The sequence below is a fragment of the Bufo bufo genome, chromosome 2 (assembly GCF_905171765.1).
Source record: "Bufo bufo chromosome 2, aBufBuf1.1, whole genome shotgun sequence".
Classification (NCBI taxonomy): domain Eukaryota; kingdom Metazoa; phylum Chordata; class Amphibia; order Anura; family Bufonidae; genus Bufo; species Bufo bufo.
In genome coordinates, this window is record NC_053390.1 from 663,733,849 (window position 1) to 663,749,037 (window position 15,189).

Here is a 15,189-nt window from a genome sequence, read left to right on the forward strand (position 1 = left end):
ATCCGCACCTAACGCAAGTGTGAAAGCAGCCTTACTCAGTCTGTGTTTCTCTTTTATGTTTTATCTGTGTATTGTTGGGGATTTTCTCTGGTAGGCAGGTCAGCGGACGCAGTATAGAGGCAACAACAAAGTCTTTGAATTAAATAGTTCAGTGTTTATTCAAACATTAAGTAAATAACAAAACAAAAAGTCTGCTTCAAGGAAAATAGTCACCTTGTGATTCTGGAGTCTGTTCACACCATACGGCCAAGAAGAAGTCCTTGGACAAAGCCGAATTCACCTGCTTTCACACCAACAAGGTAGCAGGCCTTAATCCAGGCCCAAACTCCCAGGTCCCAACACAGAGACTGACAGAGCTCCACTATCAGAGAGGAGTAATCCATGCACAGCTGACACTGCTGGCTGGGTTTTATATAGGCCAGTCAAGACCCGGCCTGGAACGTGGGGAGTAATCACCCACCCATCACTTTGGCTACTCCCAGTAAGACCCGTTCTGGATCAGCTATACAGCCATACTAAAATAGTAAAATGTCAATCAGCATTAGCTGCTGCAGACACCTGAAAATACCGTCTCTTACTTCACCGAGGCCAGGAACCCTCGGTGACACATACCTTCCGTCAACGACGGACCCTTGCACCTTCCTACAGTATATACACTTATACAGGGAAGATTGCCAATCACTGATAAAATAGCCCACTTGGCTACTGAGCTCAGAAAAAACGATATTTTTTTTATGAATACATACACTGCTTGACCAAAAAAAAAGTCGCTACCAAAAAAAAATAACTTTAGCTTTGATTATGGCACTCATTCGCTGTGGCATTGTTTCGATAAGCTTCTGCAATGTCGCAAGATTTATTTCCATCCAGTGTTGCATTCATTTTTCACCAAGATCTTGCATTGATCATGGTAGAGTCTGACTGCTGTGCAAAGCCTTCTCCAGCACATTCCAAAGATTCTCAATGGGGTTAAGGTCTGGACTCTGTGGTGGCCAATCCATGTGTGAAAATGATGTGGGGGGTACTATCTCTCCTTAGGGAGAGAGCGCCTTAATCAGCGTGAGGAGACTTATAAGCCATACATGCTCCTCTGGAATTCTGGCAGGAAAGGGATGCAAATGAGCTCTTAACAAGCTCTGACTCTAATGCCACCAGATGTAAGGCAGCTATCCTATAAGTCAATGTTCAGCTCCTTAACTAAGCCTTGAGACATGACTTGTATATTAAATAAGCCAGCACCTCATCTGCAGTCAGGTGTTTCAGGGTGATTGCCTCTCATCAGTGCAGAGCAGAGAGTACTGGCTTCACTGGGTGAGAGGCCTGTCAGTGTTAGGGGGGTACGATCTCTCCTTAGGGAGAGAGCGCCTTAATCAGCATGAGGAGACTTATAAGCCATACATGCTCCTCTGGAATTCTGGCAGGAAAGGGATGCAAATGAGCTCTTAACAAGCTCTGCCTCTAATGCCACCAGATGTAAGGCAGCTATCCTATACATCAATGTTCAGCTCTTTAACTAAGCCTTGAGACACGACTTGGATATTAAATAAGCCAGCACCTCATCTGCAGACAGCTGTTTCGTTTTTTTTTGCCCCTCATCAGTGCAGAGCAGAGAGTATTGGCTTGACTGGGTGAGAGGCCTATCAGGGTTAGGGGGGTACCATCTCTCCTTAGGGAGAGAGCGCCTTAATCAGTGTGATAGCTGCCTTACATCTGGTGGCATTAGAGGCAGAGCTTGTTAAGAGCTCATTTGCATCCATTTCCTCCCAGAATTCCAGAGGAGCATGTATGGCCTATAAGTCTCCTCACGCTGATTAAGGCGCTCTCTCCCTAAGGAGAGATAGTACCCCCCTAACCCTGCCAGGCCTCTCACCCAGTCAAGCCAGTACTCTCTGCTCTGCACTGATGAGGGGCAATCACTCTGAAACAGCTGTCTGCAGATTAATATCAAAGTCATGTCTCAAGGCTTAGTTAAAGAGCTGATCATTGACTTATAGGATAGATGACTTACATTTACTGGCATTAGAGGAAGAGCTTGTTAAGAGCTCATTTGCACCCCTTTTCCTCTCTGAAAATGATATATCATGCTCCCTGAACCACTCTTTCACAATTTGAGCCCGATGAATCCTGGCATTGTCATCTTGGAATATGCCCGTGCCATCAGGGAAGAAAAAATCCATTGATGGAATAATCTGGTCATTCAGTATGTTCAGGTAGTCAGCTGACCTCATTCTTGGAGCACATACTGTTGCTGAACCTAGACCTGACCAATTGCAGCAACCCCAGATCATAGCACTGCCCCCACAGGCTTGTACAGTAGGCACTAGGCATGATGGGTGCATCACTTCATCTCCCTCTCTTTTTACCCTGATGCGCCCATCACTCTGGAACAGGGTAAATCTGGACTCATCAGACCACATGACCTTCTTCTATTGCTCCAGAGTCCAATCTTTATGCTCCCTAGCAAATTGAAGCCTTTTTTTCTGGTTTTCCTCACTGATTAGTGGGTTCAGTCCCAATCACTTGAGTTCCCTTCACATTGTGCATGTGGAAATGCTCTTACTTTCACTATTAAATATAGCCCTGAGGGGTTGCGGAGCTAGCCGAGCATGGTGGTGGACGCTTAACCTTGAGCTCCTCACCACATCTCCCGGCCAAATAGCTTTTTACAGCACTCAACCTACTCGAAACATGGGCAAATTGTCCAAGGAGAGAGGCAAAGACTCAGAGGGTATACTGAGACCCCAGAAATCACAAGGGGACTTGACAAGATTCCTGAAAAAGGCAATGCCTTCCCTGGCCAGAGTGAAGAAAATGGCGGCAGCCACTGCCCGCTCTGAGACACAGGAGGATGATTCGGATGGAGGCAGTTCATGTACCTACTCCGACATGCAAGGAGCTACCAACACGCTACTGATCACAAGGTCCTTCCTGAAACACACTCTGTGGCAGGCCCTGTCTCCGGTGATGAAGGAGCTGGCGGACATAAAGATGGAGGTACACCAAATGGGGTCACGAGTTGAATCACTCGAAAGCTCCCAGCTAGACATCACAGAACACAGCAGAGGGCTTCAAACTCAAATGAAATCGCTACGCACACAGCTAAATAATGCCTACCTTAGCCTGGAAGACCAGGAGAATAGGGGATGGCGAAAGAATGTAAGAATCAGGGGGATCCCAGAATCCATCCCTGCTGAGGAACTCTCAGAATGCGTACGTCGAATCTTTCCAACGCTGGTGGGGCAGGCGCATGCAGACGCCATTATTATCGAACGAGCCCACAGAGCCCTAAGGCCCAAGCCCGCAGATGGTGACCCGCCAAGAGACACAGTCTGCGCACTTCTGAATTACCTAGACACGGCGGAGATCCTCAAAAAAGCAAGAGATAAAGAGGACATTTTACTGGATGCCCACGAAATCCAGGTCTTCCAGGACTTGGCGGCTAGCACACTTGCTAAATGAAGGGCCTTGCGTCCCTTGACAGCAAAAAAATTGCCTATGAGATGGCTCTTCCCTTTTGGCCTGAGCACCTCAATTAAGGGCCGACAATACACAGTGTGGCACCCGGATGACCTGCCGAAGATTTGGGAGGCCCTTGAGATATCGCCCATGGACATACCATCGTGGCTACCAATATCTACCGCAGAAGATCTCCCTCGTTTGCCCTCATCTGAGCCTTGGGCACTTTCAACTAAGACCAAGCCGACAAGAAAGAAACAGGCCTCTTTGAGCTGAAGTTCAGTTCTGTAGGGAGAAAAGGCTACCAGTTGTAGCGTTATGATCTCCTTTTTGGTCTTATGATCCATGTGTCTGCAAACCGCTGGGTTCCTGTTAGAATTGTTATAAGCGGATTTGCCTTACCTGGACAGGTATCATGCGAAACCAGATATGGAATGCAGAACCGAATGCAGAGATTGCTGGGTGGGGGGGGAGAGACTGCCTAACTAGGCTAGACCCTCCAAATAGCCTCCTTTAACCATCACGGGAGGCGGTTCTCTCCCTCAGGCCCTGCAATAGTCTATGCATATGTTTTCGTATGTTTTCTTATGTTTTTCTATGTTTTCTGATTCGAGTAGGCCTGGAAGGGCCCTTATACTGGCCGGAGGTGTGTGAATTCCCTGGTCATATTGGGCTCTACCACTGATGTCCCCCCCCCCCCGGCCCTATACTATCCGATAGTTATTGCACTATTGCGCAGATGCGCGCTGTTAGAGCCTCAGTGCTCTTCTTCTTTTTCTGTTTATATTACTGTTTTCCCCTGTACCCCCTCCAATGTCGACCTACAAGCTGATATCACTGAGGTGGTTGTGATAGATATCGATTGTTTAAAAATAATATGGCTGAAATAACTGTTTGCACACTTAATGTTAATGGGATGAACATAACCCAGAAGAGAAGCCAAGTGTACCACACCCTTAAAAGGGAAAACACTGACATACTCTTTTTACAACAGACTCACTTTAGGCATCAACATGTTCCTAATATGAACAGTAAGTGCTTCCCTGTTTGGTACCATTCTACCTATTCCTCAGCTGCTCGAGGAGTCTCTATTGGCATAAGCAAAAATATACCATTTACCCTGACGGCTAAGATGGAGGACCCTCTTGGGAGGTACTTGTTTGTTAAGGGGAAAGTCCTTAATAGTACTATCACCATGGCAAATGTATACGCCCCGAATGTCAAACAGATCCCGTGGTTTATGCAGATGTTAGACACTCTTCGGGAGTTTGTGGAAGGCTTATTGATATTAGGGGGTGATTTTAATTTAGCTTTAGACCACAATATAGATTCCACCTCAAAAACCCCACTCCTCTCTAAGAAACAAGTACGTAGATTCCAATTATCTCTTTCGAACTTGCGAATTTCTGATGTTTGGAGGGTCCTCAATCCGGAAGGGAGGGACTACATGTTTTTCTCGCAGGTACATGGTACCTACCAGAGGTTGGACTACATCTTTATGTCTAACAGCTCACTTACTTCTGTTACAAAAGCAGAAATTGGAAGTTCCACTGTCTCTGACCATGCTCCGGTCAAGGTTAAGTGGAAACTGAAAGACTTGCCCCCAAAAGTATGGACGTGGCGGCTCAACACCACGCTTCTAGAGGATGAGGTTAACAAGATCCAGATAGAGCAGAAGATCCAAAACTATTTTAATATAAACGACAGACCCCAAACCCCCATGCCCATGATTTGGGAGGCCCATAAGGCGGTTATTAGAGGAGAACTGATTAGCTTAGGCTCCAGAGTAAAGAAGCAAAGATCCCAACAGTTAAACTCCCTGCTGACGCAGATTTCTACCCTGGGAACCTTGCATAAAACAAGACAGTCTGACAAAGTGCAATGTACGCTTAAGACGTTACGCCATCAGGTTACAGACCTGTTAAACATTAAAACAGCCAAAATATTGCAATCTCTATTTAAGTATTTCTGTCATGGGGATAAGGGATCTACGGTAATGACTAATCTTTTCAGAACTCAAAAGAGCAAAACTTTTATCCAAGCTATTAAAAACAAGGAAGGGAAAAAACTTACTTCAACTCCTGATATAGCTAGAGAGTTTTGTAGTTTTTATTCATCACTATATAACCTTGAACGAGAGAAACAGACAGCAGAGTCTGACCAAAGCCTCTTAAGCGGATACATAGATTCCTTCCTTGAATCCATCACAATCCCCACTCAGTGGAAAATAGGTCTGCACTGATGAGGCCTTTTACCACCGTGGAGGTAGATAAAATCCTTGGGTCTATACCAACGGGCAAAAGCCCAGGTCCAGATGGGTATCCTATTTATTACTATAAGAAATTTAAACATATCTTGTCCCCATACTTTGTGAGACTCTGTAATGACCTGCTGCAAGGCTCCACCCTTCCTGCCCAAACACAAGAAGCACATATTACCATCATCCATAAGGAAGGGAAAGATCAGGAGCTGTGCGGTAGCTACAGACCCATATCTCTCCTAAACACAGATTTGAAGTGGTGGGCCAGGCTGCTAAGCCATAGGATTGCTTCCTTGCTTCCTAGCCTGATTGGTGAAGAGCAGGTGGGATTTGTATTGGGCAGGGAGGGTAGATACAATGTTAGTAGAGTCTTAGGTGCAGTTGCTCACGCACATTCTAAAAAAATGCCCCTAGTTCTGCTGGGAACAGACGCAGAAAAAGCGTTCGACAGAGTTAACTGGAAATTTATGCGGAAAACTCTGGAAGCTTTTGGGTTCCCGGATAGATTTGTACAGGCAATATTTACAATGTACTCCTCTCCCTCAGCCCGTATATTGGTGAATAACGCACTGTCAGACTCCTTTGGCATTGGAAATGGTACCAGACAGGGTTGCTCGCTTTCTCCTTCACTCTTCATATTAGCCATGGAAACGTTGCTACTTAAATTTAGACAGACCCCTGACATTAAAGGATTTAGAATAAACAAAACTGAACACAAAATGGCAGCGTTTGCCGATGATCTGTTGATGTTTATCTCGAACCCAGAAGTAGCCATGCCACATGTCATGAATATTTTTGAGGCATTTGGGAAGGCGTCTGATTTCAAGATCAATTTTGACAAGTCAGAAGCTCTAGGGATTTCTATTTCTCCTCCCCAGATGAGAAGAATAAGAGATATGACTCCCTTTAAATGGCCTACTAAAGCCATTAAGTATCTAGGGATCATGATACCTGCCAATCTGAATCTACTATATCAACTCAACTATGCCCCCTTATTGGCTAAAATACAAACTACCTTAGCAGGATTTTCAAAGAAAATGCTTTCTTGGCTGGGAAGGAAAAATGTATTGGTCACATTCATCCTCCCCCAATTGCTGTATTTATTTTGATCTCAATACCTGGTGCATTTCAAACCAAATTGAAGTCGGTCTTTAGTACGTTTCTGTGGGATGGTAAAAAAGCAAGACTTCCCTATTCACTCCTTACTAGGAAAAAGAAACAGGGTGGCATCTCTCTACCAGATGTTAACTTGTATCTACATGCCATACACTTAGAAAGATGGTTAGCCTTGACACAACCTGAACCAGTCCCTATACATGTTGACATGGAGAAATCCCTATTGGGGGAACATAGAGAATTCTTGCTTTGGTTTAAATCACCATTGCCGAGTAAACAGGATTTACCATATGACCTAATCAGAAGTACGATCTATAGGTGCCAAAACTCAGATGAGCTCAATATGGGGAAGGATAAATTGTCACCCCTGATACCCCTCCATATACTACCACAGATACTTGCAAAACATCCTATAGAGATCACAAATATTTGGTCATCTGTGGCTCATCTTTGATTAGGGGATCTGAGTCGCTCCAATGCTAGTAGAGGTTTTTTACAAAGACATCACAGGCAGTATTGACATGCCAGGTGATATCCTACAAATCTGGGACTTTGAGAAATCCTGTACTAGATTTAAGAGATCCAATCACCTACCTCTGCCCGACCCTATATGGTTAGAGAATTACATAATGCTCCCCACCCTGCCAGCTAAATGCCTATCCATGGTATACAGACAGGTGTCAAGTAATGGGAATTCCCAGGACCCCAACTATCTAAATAACTGGGAACGAGAGTTGAATATAAAATTAGATGATAGTAGCAGAGCGTGTATTCTGGCCAACTCTCATGGGTTCTCTACCTGCATCAGAATCCAAGAAAATTCCTATAAAATACTATTGAGGTGGTATAGAACTCCAGAATTCCTCCGCCGAATAAACCTTTCCCCCTCAGACAAATGTTGGAGATGCTCATCGGGTATTGGCAACATCTCACACATTTGGTGGTCTTGCCCCAAAATGAGAGAGTTCTGGTCAGGAATTGAAGATATAATTAATAAAATATGCCCTGAGAAGGTAAAGCTCTCTGCCTCATTAATACTGCTTTGGTTACTGGAAGCAGGTTTTAAACCAAGTAAATCAAATTTAGCCACTCATATGATTACTGCAGCTAAACTATTAATTCCGCTAAGATGGAAAGATGAAAGGCTTCTATGATCCTCTAGAGATTGCTACCTCAACTCAACTATGAGTAAGCTCTTAGTCGACAATTAACCCCCCCCCCCCCTCCACTGTTCTCCCCCCCACCTCTCTAAATCTAGTTACTATTTCTTGCTCTTACAAGGCCCAGATATTCAGATGTTCAGCAATTAAGATCTTTGTATTGATAGAGATGTCGTGTATTCCATGCCTCCTGTGTTGTCAGGCACATAGCCTCTGAAGATACTGTCTAATATGCCCATTCCTTGCATGGAAATGGATTATTGTTTTGTGTCAATGCAATGTCATTTGTCTCTGGATCATATCTGGCTACATCTGTATACTGTAAGTGCAAGCTCATTTCTTACTATCACAAAACTTCAATAAAAAGAGATTTGTTAAAAAATATAGCCCTGAGTTCTACTGTTGTTTTTCTTCGATTTGATTTCACCAAACGTTTAAGTGATCGCCGATCATGATCATTCAGGATTTTTTGCCTGCCACATTTCTTCCTTGAATACGATGGGTCCCACTTTCCTTCCAGTTTTTAATAATGTGTTGGACAGTTCTTAACCCAATTTTAGTAGTTTCTGCAATCTCCTTAGATGTTTTCTCTGCTTGATGCATGCCAATGATTTGACCCTTCTCAAACAGACTAACATCTTTTCCACGACCATGAGATGTGTCTTTCAACATGGTTGTTTAAGAAATTAGATGCAACTCATTGCACCAGTTGGGGTTAAATAGCTTATTGCCAGATGAAAGATAATCGCCCATGCAGTAATTATCCAATAGCAGGCTCATAACTATTTGCTTAGTTATTTCCAGGTGACAACTTTTTTTTTGTACAGGCAGTGTATATAAAATATAATTTTCCCATAAAACTACAATAGTAGCAAATGAAAAAAGAACACCTGGAAAACTTAATGTAATTAATATGAGATTGACAAAGTATAAACTGCTAGTGATACTTAGTCAATGATCACACAACCAATGTGGTGCATCCTTTATTTTGGGTTCAGCAGCAGAGTATATGTTGAGGCAGGGTCACAGTAATACTGAGTAGTATCTCAGCTTTCTATGATACAGGTCATTCTACATGGTAACGATCATACAGATTCTGGATATTCTCCTGTGGTATGTCATTCCCAGATCTTTCAACTTGGATTCATAGTCCAGCCAAGGTGATTGTTGGCTGCTGTGCATGGGAGATATGTTGCCCCATTCAGTCCCAGACATTTTGCATGGGATAGAGATCTGGCGAATAAGCTGGCCAGAGGAACTTCTGGATACTCCTAATGATATAGTGTATTGTGGGCAGTGTGTGGGTGAGCATTATCTTGTTGGAATACCACATCTCCTAAGTAAAAGAAGGCTGTAGGACTGGTTCCTTGATGTTCTGGACATACAAAATGTTGGTCAATATTCCCTCCATGAATATCAGATAAGAACGGGTATGGTAGCTAGTGGGACCCCATGCAATGACACCTGGTGTTGGTCCTGTGTGTCTCTGCACAATGCATGATGGCAGTAGGCACTCTTAAGCCATTCTGTGAACTCTGATGTGACCATCATTAGTACCAAGGCACACCCTGCTTCATCACTGAACACTATTGTTTGCCAATTATGCCTCCAATGGGCTCTCTCATGGCAACAATACAAGCGTTCTTAGTGATGATGAGAGGTAAGTGGAAAATGCAGACTTTCTTAGTGAAGATGAGAAGCCAGTGTCAGGAGAGAACCTGCTTCATCACTGAACACTATTGTTTGCCATTCATGCCTCCAATGGGCTCTCTCACAGCACCAATAAAGACACACTTAGTAATGAGAGGTCAATGGCAAATGGGCTAGCAGGGTGTGTGAATGCAGTCCTGCTTCAAGTAGCTGTTTTTTTTTATAATATAGGTGGTTTCTACAGAAGAAATCTGATGCTGTGGCTGTCCTTTGAGATATAGCATCTCTTTATATATGGCGATCTTGGAGTGCATCTATCTTTCTTGACCATCTAGAACTCTCTATGTGTATGAGGGCCCTCCTTTGACCTCACTAATGCACTACAGAAACTTCACATCAAGCTTCTCAAAGCCCCAGTATTCGCCCCTTTTCAAAATCTGCTAATTGCACAAATGGTGCATACTTGTTTCGTCTAACAGGCACAGTGAGCACCTCAACAACACCCAATCAACAGTACTGTAAGAGGTACCATAATAAACAGTATTGTCAGCCAAAAGACAACCGTGATGACAGACAAAAAAGGCTGTGGAGCATCTGTATGTAAAGTAAGGATCCTGATCACTACCTATAATACTTTCCAGAATTGCCATATTGTAAAATAGTTTATTTTTACCCTAAAGGATATAACCACAATTTTTTTTTTAATGGTCCCACAACTTCATATGATTAAATGCTTTAACAGTGGTTAGTTTGAAAATATTCCTACCGGGCCACCACTGTGCTCCCTGCGCTCTCTGGTATAATTAGGTTGCGGTCACTTCATGGATCACATGCTGTACATTCAGCATGCGCTCCTAGCCCAGGTACTACCCGCTATGTATGTGGGTTGCGCCCATGCAGTCAAGCAGTCAGGTACGTGATCCAGGAAGTGTCTGCAACCTGATTACATCGAGAGTGTTGGCCCGGTAGGAATATTTTCAATCTTACCACTGTTAAAGCGCTTAATCACATGAAGAGTTGGACCATAAAAAATGGAAGATAACCCTTTTAACTACTTCTAGGTGATCTTTCTTTCATTTTTTTGGTTGTGTATATAATAATCTGCTCATTCTCATTTAAATTACATGTATTCTTGTGCTTATATCAATCTTTTAAATAGGGTCTAACCACTCACATTAATTAAAAGTGGCAATTCCATCAGAAAATAAAATTACATGCATTTACAAAGATAACCTCTAGGGATACTCCTAAATACAGTGCAGCTTTGAAACCTTGATGATATACTGTACATGCTACATCCAGTTCTGGTCATTTCCATCTACACTGTCAGTAACGTTTAAGACATAAAACATAAAAAGCTATTTGACTTAGTTCAACAAACACCACCATATACTGTACATATGATGCAATGCCCAAGATAATGCCCTACTATTTGTAGAGACAGCAGTACAATATTCCTTAGGTTAGTCACACTACGCCTGCTTAATATTTTACCCATACCTATGCAACTACTGTATATTGGTCAAACAAATACCAACAGGACACTCTTTTGGCATACACCTGGCTACTGAAGTCCGTGATCACATTAGACGTACATGTCGGGAGACATTGCCAGCATATACCCGAACTGTTTACAAAACACATATAATGAATTACTTTGACTAAATTATCAAATGCACATATAGTTTTTCAGTACTAGTAAATTTTGCTCACATTTTCCTACATTCTAGTAAAGCAGGAAATTATATTTTTTTTATAAAGCCATTCCTAACGCTGACAAAAGCTTTAGTCCCACCGATTATGATGTTCTCAATTGCGACATGGTTGACTATATCCCTTGGGTTGCCCATACTCTTCGTTCAGATGGCTGCTATCTCTTCTGACTCCCACATGCAGTCTCAGTTCAGGAGGAGAGAGGAGAAAGCAGATGCCAGACACTTCTGGACGTGGCTTATCGCCTTGGAGAACAAAAAAAAAGAGAATAATAGCTCCCCATATAGAATAGTTTGTTGCCAAATCCCTTCAAAAACTAGTTCGGACGACAATACACTAATTTAGAAACCATCCCATATCAATTTACCCAGAGGGCAACCAAAACCCTTTTTGCACCTTACCAATATACAACAATAAACCAGTTTTGCACATTACCAGCTGATGTATTACAATGTATGTCTACAGTCACGTGCTGTAGCTTGAATGTAGTTCGGTATATTCAAGGAACCTGGGGCTACTGCAGCAATTTATAACATAGCGAAGTACTGTAACCTCTGATGATGTCACTGGAGGAGTGCCATGTTGCTAGAGTGCCATGTTGCTAGCTCCATCGGAAGATATCTACGTGCGATGCCTCTGTTTTCTTATGTTTGACAGAACAACCTGCCAATGAACATTATAGAATATTACCAATCAGCAGTCAAACAGTGGGCAAGCACTGTGACACCACTTCTGCCATCTGTGATCTTAAAAAATTTCTAAAACAGCATAAACTTCTGGGCCCTAGCAAAGGAAACCCCATGCCCCATAATTTCTTACCACAACACCCCAGTTTAGTTGTCCTCGCTGTCCTCTTTGTCTGTAAACAGCAGATGTCGGTGGCTGTCTTGTCCAAGCAAGCAAGATGGCGGTGGTCACATGACATATATGACTGCTGCCCCGAAGGCACCCTCTTCTGTGTTTGTGCTGAAAGCATTTAAAGTGCATGTCATAGGTCTTGGAACTGCACAGATTTTCCTTAATACATGTCTGACATAATTCCTGTAGAGTTGCTAAGTAGTTGCTTTTGCTGCTCTAACCTTGATGTAGTTCCATCCTTGGCAATCTGATTCCATTCCCAAAAAATTCTTGTAGCAGCAATTACGGTAGGTTTTCTTCCTGAAGCCCAGATGATACAGAAGGAAATTTGGACTCCTGCTGAGCATCAATTTTTCAGATTTCTTCAGCGGTAGCCTCTAGAAGGATTTGTACATTATGTAAAAGTATATTTCTGGCCATAATCTTTCACCTGGTTAGAAAGTTGTGAGACCGCTTTTTGATTTCAAAAGACATATCTCCAACATGGGGAATGCAAGTTTAAGTTACATCAATGAAGCCGAACTGGCAGCCCTTGTATGTGTGTAGTCAGTCAAGGCCAGGCAGAAAGCAGGTGAATATAGTGCAGTACATGCTAATGAATGGGCAGGAGCACTGCTGTACTGCTTAACAATCTGAAAACTCTGTAGGGAAAATTCATCATCGCATTTGTGCCACTTTGGCATAGAAAAATTGAAAATGATGGCACTTATGGTATATCATATTTGTGCTATAATTTTCCATTTTTTAAGCCGCTTTTTAAAAATGTTGAGAAAAGTTACCTTTGCGAGGGGGGAGTTTTAAGCCACAAAATGCTGCAAAAGTGGTGCAAATCTGATCACAGATGCCCTTTGAAGTAGGCATACATTTCATTTTCTAACTTCAAGACAAACCAAAATGAACCAAATTTATTAAGACGTGCACCTTTTAATACATTTGGCATATTTTATTGCAAAATTCTTCCTAAGGCTGGCATATAAAATGTCAGTCTTAATAAATCTGTTGTTGTATCCTCTCACTACCACACCAGTCTCAAACTCAGTTTCAGAGTCAATTTTTTTTTAAAGTGATTAACATTAGCGCCTGTCCTACACAGAGGTTTGAAGCTCCCAGAGCACAATGCAAAATTTGTAACATCTTCCACCTACCATGTGTCATGTATAATTCTGGTGTCTTCTTATGTGGCAAAAGTATTGGGAACGCTAAAGGCATCAGAGCTGGATTGCGACTGATACCTCTGTAATACATACAGCTGCCACAACATCAAAAGTTACCATTGAAATTAACCACCTCCGGACCGCCGAACGCAGCGACGCGTCCTGGAGGTGGTTGATTCATTCCTCCTGGACGCATATACGCGTCCTCTCGCGAGACGCGAGATTTCCTGTGAACGCGCGCACACAGGCGCGCGCGCTCACAGGGTCGGAAGGTAAGCGAGTGGATCTCCAGTCTGCCAGCGGCGATCGTTCGCTGGCAGGCTGGAGATGCGATTTTTTTAACCCCTAACAGGTATATTAGACGCTGTTTTGATAACAGCGTCTAATATACCTGCTACCTGGTCCTCTGGTGGTCTCCTTTGCTTGGATCGACCACCAGAGGACACAGGCAGCTCAGTAATATGTAGCACCAAACACCAGTACACTACACCCCGCCCCTGTCACTTATTAACCCCTTATTCACCCATGATCACCCCATATAGACTCCCTGATCACCCCCCTGTCATTGATCACCCCCCTGTAAGGCTCCATTCAGACGTCCGTATGATTTTTACGGATCCACTGATACATGGATCGGATCCGCAAAACACATACGGACATCTGAATGGAGCCTTACAGGGGGGTGATCAATGACGGGGGTGATCACCCCATATAGACTCCCTGATCACCCCCCTGTCATTGATCACCCCCCTGTCATTGATCACCCCCCTGTAAGGCTCCATTCAAACGTCCGTATGATTTTTACGGATCCACTGATACATGGATCGGATCCGCAAAACACATACGGACATCTGAATGGAGCATTATAGGGGGGTGATCAATGACAGGGGGGTGATCACCCCATATAGACTCCCTGATCACCCCCCTGTCATTGATCACCCCCCTGTCATTGATCACCCCCCTGTAAGGCTCCATTCAGTTAGCGGAATTTTTTTTTTTTCTTACAAAGTCTCATATTCCACTAACTTGTGTCAAAAAATAAAATCTCACATGAACTCACCATACCCCTCACGGAATCCAAATGCGTAAAATTTTTTAGACATTTATATTCCAGACTTCTTCTCACGCTTTAGGGCCCCTAGAATGCCAGGGATGTATAAATACCCCACATGTGACCCCATTTCGGAAAGAAGACACCCCAAGGTATTCCGTGAGGGGCATATTGAGTTCATGAAAGATTGAAATTTTTGTCCCAAGTTAGCGGAAAGGGAGACTTTGTGAGAAAAAAAAATAATAAATCAATTTCCGCTAACTTGTGCAAAAAAAAAATATTCTATGAACTCGCCATGCCCCTCATTGAATACCTTGGGGTGTCTTCTTTCCAAAATGGGGTCACATGTGGGGTATTTATACTGCCCTGGCATTTTAGGGGCCCTAAAGCGTGAGAAGAAGTCTGGGATCCAAATGTCTAAAAATGCCCTCATAAAAGGAATGTGGGCCCCTTTGCGCATCTAGGCTGCAAAAAAGTGTCACACATCTGGTATCGCCGTACTCAGGAGAAGTTGGGCAATGTGATTTGGGGTGTCATTTTACATATACCCATGCTGGGTGAGATAAATATCTTGGTCAAATGCCAACTTTGTATAAAAAATGGGAAAAGTTGTCTTTTGCCGAGATATTTCTCTCACCCAGCATGAGTATATGTAAAAAGACACCCCAAAACACATTGCCCAATTTGTCCTGAATACGGCGATACCACATGTGTGACACTTTTTTGCAGCCTAGGTGGGCAAAGGGGCCCACATTCCAAAGAGCACCTTTC

General features: G+C 43.2%; 1 protein-coding gene across 1 annotated transcript in view; it reads right to left on the minus strand.

Moving 5' to 3' along the window:
- The window catches only part of ASIC5 (acid sensing ion channel subunit family member 5), a 134,414-nt gene extending 121,651 nt beyond the window's left edge, over nt 1-12,763 (minus strand). Inside the window, exons 1-2 of the mRNA XM_040420519.1 lie at nt 12,435-12,763; nt 12,175-12,321 (exon numbers count right to left, since the gene is read on the minus strand). Of these exons, the coding sequence (XP_040276453.1) occupies nt 12,175-12,321; nt 12,435-12,450 (163 nt within the window). The 5' untranslated portion in view covers nt 12,451-12,763. The remainder of the gene's footprint in view (nt 1-12,174; nt 12,322-12,434) is intronic.
- Nucleotides 12,764-15,189: the final 2,426 nt, after the last annotated feature.